This window comes from Kogia breviceps, chromosome 7 (assembly GCF_026419965.1).
Source record: "Kogia breviceps isolate mKogBre1 chromosome 7, mKogBre1 haplotype 1, whole genome shotgun sequence".
In the NCBI taxonomy this organism is placed as follows: Eukaryota; Metazoa; Chordata; class Mammalia; order Artiodactyla; family Physeteridae; genus Kogia; species Kogia breviceps.
The window spans coordinates 39,879,920-39,896,522 of NC_081316.1; the positions used below are offsets into that span (position 1 = coordinate 39,879,920).

General features: G+C 31.8%; 1 protein-coding gene across 36 annotated transcripts in view; it reads left to right on the plus strand.

The window, feature by feature from the left end:
- Positions 1–16,603, plus strand: part of SOX6 (SRY-box transcription factor 6) — a 645,440-nt gene that overhangs the window by 365,183 nt on the left and 263,654 nt on the right. For all 36 annotated transcript variants that reach the window (XM_067038178.1, XM_067038186.1, XM_059069816.2 and 33 more), the window contains one exon: positions 5,789–5,878. In XM_067038178.1, the coding sequence (XP_066894279.1) occupies positions 5,789–5,878 (90 nt within the window). The remainder of the gene's footprint in view (positions 1–5,788; positions 5,879–16,603) is intronic.

The following is a 16,603-nucleotide window of genomic DNA, read 5'->3' on the forward strand; positions in this document are numbered from 1 at the left end:
CTTACCTGCACATATAGAACAATGTGACTTCCATGAATGTATGTTAAGTGCCAATATTAAGGGGTCCCTATAAAAAATTATCAGACTTTGGTAGATCAAAACAGTGCAAAGAGAGAATATTGTACGCCGTGTGATGATGTCTATACGTGTATTTCCGGCAGCTTTCAAATGTGGGGTTTTCTCTCCCTCATGAACATGTCAAAATCTTGCATCTAACAGTTCTAATGACATTTTCAATAGCTCCCATTGACACACACACACACAGAGACACTCACAGTATATTATCTAGTAAAGTGGTTGTGGAATTAACATTTTTCCTGGAAGGAATATATCTGATTTAATGACCAAATAGTTTTAAAGCAGCACAACAGAATTTCACAGGAACTAAATCTATTTCTTCACACCGATCATGCGTGTTTTACTCAAGCATTGAGTCATTAGCATGTTTATAATGGTTCTAATTTAGCACAACATTTTCTGAATTTTATCCTTGAGTCATTTACAAATTGTTCATATTGAATAAACAAAGGAAACAGATTGCATTTTATACTTAGTAATTTATCTGAAAGAAGAGGGGAGGGTTAATTGTTTGAAAGTTTTGGTCTGTTTGGGGAAGTGAGCCTGCTTTTTCATTGCTAGGCATAAATGCCATTTCTCATCTTTTTTGGGGATGGGGGGAGGCTATGGAGGAGTAAAATGAAAAATTAAGACCAGGACAAGTTTGGCCACTCCCAGAGGGGAGTGTGGAGCAAAAGGGGAGCTGGCACGAGATTATCCAAAACAGTTGGTGCATTCCTTAATGATCAAGTGCTTGAGAAGTCCAGCTCTTCCTGGCAGAGCATCTGTGTTGATGTTTATATCATTGCCCTGCTGTATGGGAAAGGCATGCTTTCTCTTGCTGCTTGGCTAAAAATAGGATGGAATATAGCATTGTATGAGATATTTTAAGAAAGCAAAAACATTTAAGAGGTTAAAGGTTTGGATTTTGGATCAAAAAAGATCAGTGATATAACCCGTGGTGTTCCTTGAAGACTGAATTTTATCTAGAGTTTGTCAGTGATTCGAACTCTTGGTTAGGCAAGTTATTCTAGGTTCATTTGGTGTGGTCTGAAAAACCCACTCTACTGTCTTTTCTGTCAGCTTCCCAGCATGAAGAGCAGGATTGAAAACAGCCTCTATTTATACCGCCTTGTTCGTATTTGGAAAATCAGTTGTTTCATTGGAGAGAGGGAGAGAGAGAGAGAGAATGAGAGCATGAGCAGTCGTCAGGGAGTGTGCTTTGTACGTTATAGTGACTTCAAAATAAAACTGGCACATTTTTGTGTCTAATTATTTTTAGTGAGCTTGGAGGGTTTTAATTAAAATTTAAGAGTGCTCTTCAAGCTCTCTAAGCTCCAATTTTATCCCACTGTATTGTGGAGCACTCGTCACTGTGGAAAAATGTACAGTAACTGGCATGTGCATCTCTGTTTCCTAATGAAAAATGTGAGATTGATGATCAGCAGGGATATAAATATATATTGTCAGAATTAGTGGTAAACCAAGGTCAAGGATACTTTTAATAAGTTATCATTGTTTGGATATATAAAAAATGTATTGCTTTTGAAATTTATGATTCCTGTGGTAAAAATAAAAGGGATTGCTTTAATATTTTCTTAAAAGAGTTGATAAAGCAGTAGGATCTGTATACAGGGGGAGCAGTCATTGTTGTTTCTCACTAAGGTATTTTAAAGTTATTTTCTATGTCGTGTTTCTAATGTTTCAGCATTTCTAACTTTATCACTTTGAGATAAAGGGAATAATGATAAGTGTTTACTCACAGGTAAATTGTTTTAAAGTACAATAAAAATTTTTTCCCATTATCCTTTTCCATTCCCCCATAATTTAATTTTAATGATGATTTCTTTATTTACTCTTATTGACCCTTTATTTTGCTCAGAATAGTAGTTAACACTGCTGCAGCTTTGTTTAACTAGGGATAATTTCAAATTGTTCCTAAAATATCTTCATATAGATTAGGAAATAAATATCTCACATACTCTCACTTCAAATTCCCCTTGTACTGTAAAATTAATTATTAGCACGATAAAGCATTCCTGACTTACCTGGCCTGAAACCTAGGTATTTAGGAAGCAGAAACATTGCTTTGCAATCCATTATGATATCTTTCCTTTTTTCCTTAGAAAAAGGTTATTGAAGTAGAAAAACTTAAATTTGCAAAGGAAAAGGAAACACAAAAGCTATGCAACTGAGAATTAATTTATAACATATCAGAACTCTTTACATCCTTGATTAAAAATAAGCAAGAACTGAAATGCAACTCAATTTTTGATAGTCCTGTTTTTATCACACTATTTACAAAAATTAGACAAGATAAATATAATAAACTCATATTTCATTGAATATGTATTGTTTTATGGACACTAATTCTTTCAGAGTAAGAGGAATTAATTTTGGCATTTTCCACTTTTATACTGAAGTGTTATGGCTTAAATTCATTTTAATGTGTACATATTACTGTGACACATACTATAATATTGTGATACTATAATGTTGTATTTCTTTATCTCAATTTCCAAAAGGTATGTAGTTTCTCTCCTGTTTAGCTGAAAACAACTCAGTCAAATACTAAAATTTGAGTAGTCAAACTCAGATAATAAAATATACTGTATGTTTTTTCATTGTTTCGAGGACTGTGGCACTACCATAACTATATAAGATGTTTCAAGTCAATCATGTAAAACATATTTATCTGTGTAGGGTTATCCAAGAATATCCGGGTGATGTTTAGTTCTTTTTTTTCCATTTGGAATCCTGCATAAGTACTGAATTGAAACATGGGCTTACTCTTTGCGTGGACATAAGGCAAACTAGACTTCTTTACTTATCTTGACCTCTTTGATTTTTGCATTTGTGCATGATCAGAAAGGGGCAAAGTCTGATATGATGAATTGCCTCTGTAAAGCTAGTGTCCTGTTAATGTAGTTGAAGTATGTGGCACAGGAGGATGAATACCATTAATTTTTACCCTTACCTGGATATTGTTTTGAGTGGGAAATTTGAAAATATAAATTTCATTTTTAACTTTATCTAGCATATATTTCCTCATTTCAAGTCAGAAGTGTCTTGGTAGAGGCTGTAGTATCCTCTGCCTATGTAGCATTTAGTACATCTTCTGGTACTGCATCTTCTGGTCTTTTTCCCTCACCTTACTTGTTTTACATTACAGTGTGGGATGTGCTTAGTACTAATTGTGGTCTGTATGCCCTTAGAGGCCTGGTAGGCAGATAATTAGGTGAAAAAGCTCAGTTTTTCAAGAGACCTTCTCACAGATTGAATATTCTTGGAATCTCCCAGAATTGAGATTAAATGCTGATAAAGTTGTATGTAGTGACTTTTATTGTCCTGTAGATAAAGGCAATCAGTGATTGTTACTAAATATTTTCATGGGCTATAAATATAGACTTGCAAATCCTGCTTTATGTTTTTCCCCTTAGTGTCTTCTACTGAAATGGGAACTTATATAGCTAGATTAATTCAGCATTGTGGTGAGAATTAATTTTCTCATAGGAATGTGAAATGTTTTGAATTTATTATCCATTTTATTAATGATTAGCTTTTATGTAAAGCTGTGCCTTCAAATTTATTTGATAAATGTTTGAAGTGTATATTCTTGTTGTCCATATAGTTCTGTTTTTCTCCCATGAAGTTTCAGCATTCTTTTTCTGGAGCTCTGAAAGATTTCAGGTCTATTAATAGAAATGAGAGACATGTTTTAGCCTGTTTTACATTTAGTGTGTATCTAATCCTAGTTTATGAACTTGCTGTGAATTTTGGATCATTACTAGTCAATTGGGATTTTGTCTTGACCATTATAATATGTGCACTCAACTCAAATTTTAACCAAACAAGTTATGCTTTAGCATTCATATCAGTGATTATCAGTTTAGTACAACGTTATAACATGTATGAAAAGGTTAAAAAAAGTAACAAAACTGAGTAAGATAGGAAGTTGAAGACATTTTGTTAATTATTCTTATACATGGTCTAATGTTATATCCAGAAATTTAAACCTGATTTGAGAAAAAGTAATCTCTGATAGGCATGACTTTGAAGATTTTGCTTTTTAACTCTCAAACCTAGTATTATCTTTTCTGTGACTTTAGCATAAAAACAAAATATGTATGGAACGAAGTATACACCTTGTTTCTGAATTTAAAATAAAAGTAACAAGAGAACATTTTGAAAATTAAACACAAGCTGAACATATGCATATAGGCCCTATTGGCAGGTCACTCAAAATCCAGTTTTTAATCACAGTGGTAGGTCACTTGTTGAAGCCTAAGAAAATAATTAATAGGAAAGACTGGAAGGAAAGAAGGAGGAAAGGAAAGAAGGGAAGATGTAAAGGAAGGAGCAGGGAGCTTTCACTTAATAGAATCAAGCTGACTTCTATTTAGAAAGAACTTTAGCTTCTGTGATAGAGAGCTAGTATGGTTGTTCTTCATCAGCCATTTCCCAACATACTGATCTGGATTCTGTCCATTCCTTGATTGATTGATCATGTCACGAACAAACGTTAATTGTTTTCACCAATACTTTCTAACCATGCAGTGGTCCTCTCATCTCTTACCCGGGGCCCACTGTCTTCTTTTTAAAGCTTATCTAGTTTCTAAAACCCTTCAGATCCATCTTGACCTTACTGTCATTCTGAAAAATTCAAGGAGGATTTAGAAGTTGGAGAAAAAATGAAAGGGAAAATGCTAAAGAGATAGGTACTGATATGGGAGAGAAAAGGCATTTGGAATTGAAGTAATTATTTTAAATATAATTTTAAAAAGGAGTTATCAGAATTTTGACACTTGGAATGTTAAAGTTTAATGGGAGTATTCTTTGCACTAAGGATTGAGTATTTAAATCTGCTTTCCCTTTTGGAAACATGGCCTGTCTGTTAAGATTTGAGGCTTAAAAGATACACTTAATAGTTGTAAGCAGTAGCTCCAGTTGCAAATCCATCTGAACAGAGATAAAAAAAATAGCTCATTGATAAAAATTTGCTAATTTTTAGAACATTCTAAAATGTAAACTTCTGTAAACTTTATGAATCTTAATAGAAACAAGTGTAATCTAGTATGCTATTTTAGAAATGCTATTTAGAAATGCAATAGGTCAAGCAGCGTTTAAATAAGGATTTTCTTGAAAAGATCATGCATCTCTTTTTATATAAAAGTTTTAACTGTTTTCATTACTGGGGGACAGAGAACATCATGACTTTATTTTCTCTGCATTTTACTCTAAATGGGTATTTTACAAAAGTTTCCATATGTTTATTTCTTTTTTAAGGACTAAGTAGTTACAGTTACATGAATTTTGCTTGGACTTAAAAAACATCACCTTGTTTGAAAGGAATAATATCTAAACTTAAGCTTGTATGAAAAAGCCCCTTGTTCTGTCCAGTTGGTCTAAGTAGTGATAAATGCTGGCTGAATATTAATTAACTATAGTTATAATACCAAGATAAGATTATTGAGCATTATCTTTTTTTGTGTGGGAATAGTTTAAATAATCTTCCAGCAAAAAAAAAATTTAGTTGTGGTATTTTATAGTAGATAATGGAATATAATTGTCTGTATCCTAGGGTTAAAACAGCAACAACAAAAAATGGCCTTAATCACTTTTGAATAACAGAATTTCTCCATAAACTCCACGGCCTTGTGTATTTGTAATATTTTAATACTTATCAAATACATGTGTAATAGTTTTAATACTTACTTTTTTATTTTAATAGATTCCTCCTGCATGGAAAAACTACTTTCAAAAGATTGGAAGGAAAAAATGGAAAGATTAAATACCAGTGAACTTCTCGGAGAAATTAAAGGTACAATATACAAAATATCAAACATATCAATGTAGAAATATTATTTTATTCCACAACACATTTCCTTATCTTCTGTGCCCTAACATTAAGTTCTTACCTCTAATATTTGTTTATATTTGAGAGGGTAAATGTATAGTGTGTTCCTGAACTTTATTCTTTTGTAATGTTTATAGAATGAAAGTTTTGCCCTTTCTTTTTTTAGTCTATAAACATATAACTTATAGGATAAACTGCTTCATTAGTTTACTGAACAAAAAGTATGAAAAAGAAAAAAGGTTATTTCAAAGATGAACAAATAAAGTTAAAGATAATTTTAATCCTTCCTTTTGAAATCATAATAATAGCTTAATTGATGAATCCAAATCACTGATTTGAGTTTCTTCTGCTCAAAAAGGGTCAGCTGTAGTAACTGTAAAAAAGGAGTTTATAGAATGTGCTGTTTATGGTTTATGGCTGGATTCTGAGGCCTGTTTACCTGTTCAAATCCTGGCTCTGTCACTTACTAGATGAGTGATTTTGGGCAAGTCACTGAAGCTTTCTATGTTTTGAATTCCTTGTATCTAAACTGAGGATAATAAAAATACCTACTTCATAGGCATTAAGAGAATTAGTATATGTAAAGCTTTTAAAACTGCCTGGCACTTAAGAAAGTCCTCATAAGGGAAAGTTGTGGTTGTTATTAACTGCCCGTAGGATTGTAGGTTGATTAATCTCAATCAGATTTCACCGGACTTAACATTTCATGATCTCCAACCTGGATGAGAATGAGCATCTTTATTTTTAAAGATAAGTGATTGACGTTATTATTTTGAAATGTGTTAAGAAGTGGGCAGTCCCAATCCATTACAGAATTAATCTGCCCTATCAGTTAAGAAGCTATACTTTTTGCCCAATTCTCTCTTGTTGATTCCTTTATGGAGATGAAGTGCTGTATCACTAGCTTTTGGTATCATGAATAGAATCCATTGTCATTAATTAATTTTTTCAGTTGTCTCTTACAGACAGTCATCACTCTGACTTGACCTGACACTTTGGGAACTTAATTACATTAGTTTTCTGAATTTATCAAATGACTTCAGGTGAATGTTCCCATGGATAATTCCTCATTTAAGATGAACATTTGGTGATAACTATCTGATGAAAATTTTATTTTGAATTTATTACAGAAAATTGCTTAGTGTTCAGGCATGTTATGTTCAACTTAAATGAAGAGAAAAGGGAGTCATATCTTTTCCTAGAAATAATTAATAACTCATTCTATTAACTAATGCAGTATCAAAATCAAGTGGAAATTGGATATTATTTTGAATTTCACTGCTTCTGTTTTGTACTCATAAAGGCCATTTGCTATTTTGGAAAAAAAAACGAAACTCAACTTAAAACTGATGGGTAGAAAGAAAGTCATTAGTGACATATTCTTTATCCAGCTGCAATAACATGGTGTGTGCTACTTTGCACGTCATTCTGTGTTTTCTTCCCTTTCCAAAGTCATTGGTTTTATGACAGTGAGAACAGAAATGGTTTATGCAAAGGCAAGCTTTTGCCAGCGTGAATGATGGGGGTCTTGCTTTCTCTCAGTAATGTGGAAGCTAACGTTTTATTATGTTATGATTCAGCATCGAGTTTTTATGCTTTGGGTTATCTTTCCCCCTCCCACTTTCTATCTTTATTTTTGATTCTAAAAATGCAAAAACTGTACTGGTTTTATATAATCAAAATATATAAATCTCAAAAGTGAAACATGCAAAATTAGGCTTTTTAACTAACTCTAACTTTTTCTTTTCTGGATTCTGTATGTGAAGTGTAAACTTTCATTTGTGTGCTACCCTCAGTTTTATGGGCATAGAAGATAAGATTCTTACTAAATTTTTCATTTTGATTTACTCTACGTAAGTGTCTCTTTTTACATCTTAATATTTTGTCACCATAAACATTATACAAAAAGTATAACAATAATATAAAAAATTGAAAAAAAAATAAAGTAGTGTTCAAATAGTTTGATTCAGTCACTGCTGAAACTCAACATACATTTTTATTGTAGATGAGATCAGATCAGTTATTAGCCACCAAAATTAGTTTTAATTATTCTGATATTTTAGGGTGATCTAAATACTATTTCCAATAAAAACATACTAGGGGAATTCCCTGGTGGTCCAGTAGTTAGGGCTCCGCATTTCCACTGCAGGGGGCATCGGTGCAATCCCTGGTCGGGGAACTAAGACACTGCATGCCACTCAGTGCGACCAAAAAATAAATTAAAAGAAAAAAAACATACTACAGTGGTTTATCAGTGTTCAGTATATTTCAGACGTGTGTATTTATATATCTCATTATTTTTCCCTCATTACAAAATTCATATACATTTGTTGTAAAAAGTATATAAACACACCCAAAGGAAAATATAATTGCCCTTTCATTCTAACTGTATTATAGTATATATCCTTTCCAATTTAATTTATGCATAAAATTTTTTTCCCTTAAAATTGGAATCATCTTTTTACTATTTATTTGTAATCTATTTTTCCCACTTAATGATATATTGTGAATTTCCCTGATTAGGTAGTCTTCTAAACTATTATTCTTATTTGCAGAAAATATTGCATAAAGTGAGGTTCTTATAATTTAACTGAGTCTTTTATTCAATATTTAAGTTGTTTTTATTGTTTGTCATTATAAAGAAAACCTTGAACATGGATAACTTTTTAATACTTTTCCATGTCAATTAGTGGTTATTTTCTTACGATATATTTCTAAAAAGTGAAATTACTGGGTCAAAGAAGGTGTTCTTTTTAAAGAAGGCTTTTGATTCACATTGCCCTTCAGATATAGTGTTCTGTGCTCTCACCAGCAGTATCTGCAAGTATTCCCTTGCCCTCAGTAGCAAGTATTATTATTTTAAACATTTCTTGCCAGTTTGATAAGGGAATAGAACATATTATTGCTGATTTAATTTGAATTCTTATGATTTTTATTGAGAATGAAGAGTTTTACATGAATTTATTTGTATTAAATGTCTCTTCCTTTGTGAATTTTCTGTTTATGTTGTTTGCCCATTTTTCCTTTAAAGGATTTGTCTAGTTTTTATGGTTTTTAAGGCTCTTAATGTATATTTTAATGGTATTAGCCTTTATTTGTCGTATATGTATATTTTGTCATTTTCTTTACTTTATGGTTTTGTTGTTAAATCTTTGCCTCCCTTTTTTAATGCTCTTTTTTTTTTTTTTTTTTTTTTTCTGTTTGGGGTTTGTTTAGAAAGGCTTCTCCCAGTCTAAAATTATATAATATTCTACTATATTTTCTTCCGGTTCTTTGACTATATTTTTATACACTTAAGTCTTTGATTCATCTTGAATATATTTTGAGTATAATTTCAACCAGAGATATAACTTAATTTTTTTCTCAAGTTAACCAAATATCTCTGTATCATTTATTAAGTAACCCATCTTATCCCATCTGACTTGAAATAACATCTTTTATTATATACTGATTACATATTTGGAGCCATTTCTCAGTTTTTGGCTCTATTCCATATATCTTTCTACCTGAACTTTTACAGTGCTATGCTATATTAATCACTGTAGCTTTATAGTATCTTTGAAAAGCATTGCAAGACCTCATTCATAATTATTCTTTAAGGTGTTTGTATACTTCTCTAAAGTTTATCTTAGATTTTATATTTTGTTAATTAAAATTGCAAAGTGATTTTTTTAAAAAAGATTATAAAACTATGGTATAACAAATCTTTTTAGCATTGAATCTTTCCATTCCAAATAACTTACTCAATTCTTTTATGTCCCTCAACAAAGTTTTGTTTTTCGGATACAGATTCTGCACATTTCCTTTGATGTTTCCTTTATAATATTTAATATTTTTACTTGATCTTATGAATGAGACATTTTTCATACTACTCCATTTTTGTTACTATATTTGGGGGTGTTAGTAAATTTTGCTGATTCATTTTATAACTTCCCTTTTTGTCAGACTTATTAGCTCTAGTCATATTTCAGCTGATATGTTTTCTCCTCTTTTTGAGCAGCTATTTGTTCCTTTTTTTTCACCTCTTCTTTTAATACACTGCCTAGAATATCAAGAATAATATTAAATAATACAGGTGATAGCAGGTATTTTATTTAGTTTTTAATTTATGGAATTGTTTTTAATATTTCACCATTAAGTATTATATTGACTGTTGATTTAATGATTTTTATCATTAAAAATCATGCTAGTCCACTTTATTAGGAGTTTCTATGAGAAATTGCATTTTAGTTTATGGCATATCTTATTGGTTTTTGTTTTTCAAATTTACTGATGAAATACCCTAATTAGTCATGGTGTATTCTTGTTTTACTATACTGCATAATTTTATTTGCTTACATTACTTTTATTTTTGCATCTTTATTTGTAAATGAGATTAGTTTGTGTTTTTCTTTATTTGTACTATCTTTGTTAAATTTTAGTTCCAGAGTTCGTGGAATTGGAAAGCTTTTCCTCCTTTTTTGTGGAGGAAGTCTATGTAAAACTATTGAATAGACAACATCTTATTAATAAGTGGGAATCTTTTTTTATATTCTTTTTGTGTCCTTTGCCTGAAGTGGGTCTCTTGAAGGCAACATATTGTAGGCTCTTGGTTTGTTTTTTTTATCCAATTTGCCACTCTGTGTCTTTTGATTGGAGCATTTGGTCCATTGACATTTAAGGTAATTATTGACAGATATGTATTTGTTGCCAGATAACTGAATCACTTTGCTGTATATCAGAAATTAATCAAACAATGTAAATCAACTATACTTAAATAAAAAAAGAGGACAATGATTTCATCTTCGTATAATCAATAAAAATAAACAATTGAGTTCATCAGGTGAAAAAAAATAAGTGGGAATAACTTATTTCTTAAAATTCTGAAAGAATATATTCATAAAACATCTAGGCTTAGAGTTTTCTATGGAGATAATTTTTTTTTTTTTACAGTTTCTTTTTCTCTTTAAGTCAGTTTTGCCAGGAAAAAAATTTCCTAGAAAATTGTATATTTCACTGAGATTTTAAAAAACATTACTATTGTTTTAAAATACAATATCGCTTATTTTAAGTTTTCCATTTATTTGCTGTTATATGTTCTATTTAAATTTTGCATATTTGTGTTCTCTCCCTTTTGTTCCTCAATTTTTACTTGCTAGTGGTTTTTCTATTTATCATTCCCCACTTACTCTCCAGTACGGATCCAGCTTTTAGGTTTACTTGTCAGTTCTGCTGTTTTTCAGCATGCCAGCTACTTAATCTTGCTTTTACCTTTGTTATGTCTCTCTCTTCTTTGTTTTTCTTATACTTTTTCTTTTGTCTGTTTTCTGATACCTCCTAATTTTCTAAGTTGACTACTTTATTTTCAACATTTTTTTATTAACTAATAAAAGCACTTTTAGCCATGAATGTGTTTGTAGAACTAGCTTTATGCATCCCATAAATTTAAATTTTTAGAATTCTCATAGTCATTATTTTCTAAATAGTCAATATTTGTATTATTATCTAACTTATCTTATGTTTCTATGTCATTCTTAACTTTATGTCTTCTTTTGGATTCAAAAGTGTGATGAAGCTGAGAAAGAGTGGAAACAGCCTCTGTCATTGGAAAATTCTTTGTGATGGGTTAGGTACTAGAAGGAGAATTAAAGTGTGGGCAATAGAATGGATGAGCTATACTGAAAAATGAATCTTCAACCCGGTGACTTTAATATTAATACATATTAAGAAATAATACATTAATGACCTACTTTTTAGATTTTACTTTAAAAAATACTAGTGCTTTCAAATAAAAATCCTATTATCTAAGTGAAATAAAGCAGTATTTCCAGAACTCTTGGTAGGAGTTGGAGTATTGCTAAAGGTGGACAAACAATGAATCACAGATTTTCAGTGGGCCTGTATCTGAATCTTGTCTAATATTCTTTAAGAGAAAATCCCATCCCTAACCCCCCATCATATTTCCATAGTAACTTCTTTTTACAGCAGCATTAATTGAGGATAGAGTGCTGTAAATGGAATAAATTTAATAGCAGTAATCTCAAAGCAGTGTTCAAAAGAAGTTAATATTATTACTAGTATTGTTAAATAAATTTATTATTAAGACTTAAATGAAAGATAGCATAAAATGATTAGACCTTTGCCTTGGTCTGGTTACATCTTGAAGTATTGTGTTCTAATTGGGTTACCATATGTTAAGGGGTCTGTTGTGAAATTAGTATTTTTCAAAAGTGGCTAGACTAGTAAAGAGACTTGGACATTTAATGTGAATAGTGATTCAAGACCTAGGGAAATTTGACCTCATATACATTAGATGTTTGGAGTTCTGTTGAATAGAAGTGGATAAGATTTTTGTGTTGTTTTAGGGGGTTAAGGTAATAGGGAAATTGTTCTCAATATACAAAAGAACTTAGGAACAATTAATGGCTACCCAACATTGATGCAGTTGGATCAAATATAGTGGTTGTTCAATAAATATTTATTAAATGAATAAATGAGTGGATAAATTAATAAAATAAAATCAATGGAAAATTTAAACAGAGATGTAGAGTGGTATTCCTGCTTTGGTGGAATGTTCATGACCTAAAATTCCTTCAAAATTATACTAGTGTTTATTAAATTTTCTTAATTTTAAGACTGTTCTTCAAAATACTATTTCCTGTCAGTAAGTAATGTAATAAATACTTTTGTGAGATACTTTATTGTTTATAAAAGAAACCATGTACTAAAACTACCTGCATTATTTTATCTGATCCTTTTGACAACCCAGTGAGGAAAATATTTTTATATTGATTTTACATGTGAGTAAAATTAGACTGAGAGAAATTAAGTGGCTTGTTTGGGTCACTCAGAGAATTATGGGTGTAGGGTTTGAATCCTGGTCTCTAAAGCCTCTGTTTAGTATAATACAGATTACTTCTCAGATTCTTCAGTCTTGGAATTCTGCACTGGAGACAAGGAGAAATAGACTCTGGACTGTTTCATCCTCCTACAACACATGAACAACCAAAATACTTCCAATTTTGCTCTTTTCTATGTAAGTGAGGCAGTATAGCAAAGCAGTCATGGGTATAGGTAATACTGTTTTTCCCTATAGTAGTGTTTATCATTTAAAGAAATTGAGACATAGTTCATTTACGATATTATATTAGTTTCAGGTATAAATATAGTGATTCAAATTTTTTATAGATTATACTCCATTTATAGTTATTATAAAATATTGGCTATATTCCCTGTGCTGTATAATATATCCTTGCAGCTTACTTATTTTATACCTAATAGTTTATACCTTTTAATCCCCTACCCCTATCTTGCCACTCCCTCCCTCTCTCCCCACTGGTAATCACTGATTTATTCTCTGTATTTGTGAGTCTGCCTCTTTTTTGTTATATTCACTAGTTTGTTTTATTTTTTAGATTCCGCATATAAGTGATATCATACAGTATTTGTCTTTCTCTGTCTGCTTTATTTCACTAAGCATAACACCCTCCAGGTCCATCCATATTGTTGCAAAAGCATAACACCCTCCAGGTCCATCCATGTTGTTGCAAAATTTCATTCTTTTTATGGCTGAGTAGTATTCCTATATATGTGTGTGTGTGTGTGTGTGTGTGTGTGTGTGTGTGTGTGTGTGTGTGTATACATATATATATATATATATATATATATATATTTTTTTTTTTTTTCTGGTACGCGGGCCTCTCACTGTTGTGGCCTCTCCCATTGCAGAGCACAGGCTCTGGACGCGCAGGCTCAGTGGCCATGGCTCACGGGCCTAGCAGCTCCACAGCATGTGGGATCTTCCCAGACTGGGGCACGAACCCATGTCCCCTGCATCGGCAGGTGGACTCTCAACCACTGCGCCACCAGGGAAGCCCTATATATTTTTTTTATACTGCATCTTCTTTATCCATTTATCTGTTAAAGGACACTTAGGTTGTGTCCATATCTTGGCTATTGTAAATAATGCTGCTATGAACATTGGGGTACATGTGTCATTTTGAATTAGTGTTATCATTTTCTTAGGATATATACCCAGGAATGGAATTGATGGATCACATAGTAGGTCTATTTTTTAGTTTTTTGAGGAACCTCCGTAATGTTTTCCATAGTGATGGCACCAATTTACATTCCTACCAATGGTGCACAAGGGTTCCCTTTTTCTCCACATCCTTGCCATCATTTGTTATTTGTGTTCTTTTTGATGATAGGCATTCTGACAGGTGTGAGGTGATATCTCATTGTGATTTTAATTTGCATTTCTCTGATGATTAGCAATGGTGAGCATCTTTTCATATGCCTGTTGGCCATGGGTATGTCCTCTTTGGAAAAATGTCTTATTGAGGCCTTCTGCCCATTTTTCAATTGAGCAGTTTGTTTTTGATATTGAATTGTATCACATATATATATTTTAGATATTTACTCCTATCAGTGATATCATCTACAAATATTTGCTCCCATTCAGTAGGCTGTCGTTTAATTTTGTTGATGGTTTTCTTTGCTGTGCAAAAACATTTAAGTTAAATTAGGTCTCATTTGTTTATTTTTGCTTTTATTTCCTTTGCCAGGAGACAGAGCCAAAAAATATTGCTACAGTTAATGTCAAAGAGTGTTTCACCTATATTTTCCTCGAGGAGTTTTATGGTTTCTGGTCTTACATTTAAGTCTTTAATCCATTTTGAGTTTATTTTTGTATATGAAAAAATGTTCTAATGTCACTCTTTGACATGTAGCTGTCCAGTTTTCTCAGCACTACATATTGAAGAGACTGTCTTTTCTCCATTGTTAGTCTTCCATCCTTTGTCATAGATTAATTGACCATAAATGTGTAGGTTTACTTCTGGGCTGTCTATTCTGTTCCATTGATCTATGTGTCTGTTCTTTTGCCTGTACCATACTGTTTTGATTACTGTAGCTTTGTATTGTAGTTTGAAATTAGTGAGAGTAATATGTCCAGCTGTGTTCTTCTTTTGTAAGACTATTTTGTGTCTTCAGGTTCTTTTGTACTTCCACACACATTTCAGAATTATTTGTTTTAGTACTGTGAAAAATGCCATTGGTAACTTGATAGGGATTGCATTAAATCTGTAGATTGCCTTGGGTAGTATGATCATTTTAACAATATTAATTTTCCAATCCATGAACACGATATATCTGTCTATTTGATGGTGTTATCTTTAATTTCTTTTATCAGTGTCTTATAGTTTTCCAAGTACACGTCTTTTACCTCCTTAGGTAGGTTTCTTCCTAGATAATTTATTCTTTTTGATGCAATTGTAAATGGGATTGTTTCCTTAATTTCTCTTTCTGATAGTTGTTGTTAGTGTATAGAAATACAACAGTATTAATTTTATATCCAGCAAGTTTACCAGATTCATTGATGAGCTCTAGTAGTTTTCTGGTGACATCTTTAGGGTTTTCTATGTATGGTATCATGTCATCTGTAAACAGTGACAGTTTTACTTCTTCCTTTCCAATTTTGATTCCTTTTATTTCTTTTTCTTTTCTGATTGCTATAGCTAAGACTACCAATACTGTGTTGAATAAAAGTGGTGAGAGTGGCCATCTGTCTCTTTTTCCTGATCTTAGAGGAAATGCTTTCAGCTTTTCACTGTTGAGCATGATATTATCTGTAGGCTGATCATATATGGCCCTTATTATGTTGAGGTATGTTCCCTTTGGGTCTAAGGTTAGGTTGTTTATTTGAGATTTTTCTTGTTTCCTGAGGTAAGCTTGTATTGCTACAAACTTACCTCTTACAACTGTTTTGCTGCACCCCATAGCATTTGGATTGTTGCCTTTTTGTTTTCATTTGTCTCCAGGTATATTTTGATTTCTTCCTTGAGTTCTTCAGTGATCCATTGGTTGTTTAGTAACATACTGTTTAGTCTCCACATGTTTTTATTTTTTGCAGTTTTTTTCCATGTAGTTGATTTCTAATTTTACCATATTGTGGTTAGAAAAGATGCTTGATATGTTTTCAATTTTCTTAAATTAAAATTTAGAAAGACTTGTTTAGTGGCCTAGCATGTGATCTATCCTGAAGAATGTTCCATTTGCACTTGAAAAGAATGTGTACTCTGCTGCTTTTGGATGCAGTATTCTATCTATATATATTCAGTCTGTCTCATCTAATGTGTCATTTAAGGCCAGTGTTTCCTTATTGATTTTCTGCCTGGAAGATCTGTCCATTGATGTAAGTGGGGTGTTAAAATTCCCTACTATTATTGGGTTAATGTCAATTTCTCCCTTTATTTCTATTAATATTTGCTTTATGTGTTTAGGTGATCTTATGTTGGATGCATATATGTTTACAATTGTTATATCTTCTTGGATTGATCCCTTGATCATTATGTAATGTCCTTATTTGTCTCTTGTAACAGTCTTTGTTTTAAAGTCTATTTTGTCTAATGTAAGTATTGCTACCCTGGCTTTCTTTTGATTTCCATTTGCATGGAACACCCTTTTTCATCCTCTCACTTTCAATCTGTGTGTGTCTTTAGATCTGAAGTGAATATCTTGTAGACAGCGTATATACAGGTCTTTTTTTTTTTTTTTTTTTTTTTTTGTATCCCTTCAGCCACTAGTTGTCTTTTGATTGGAGCATTTAGTCAATTTACACTTAAAGTAATTATTGATATGTATCTACTTATTGCCATTTTGTTAATTGTTTTAGGGTTGTTTTGTAGTTCTTTTCTGTTCCTTTCTTCT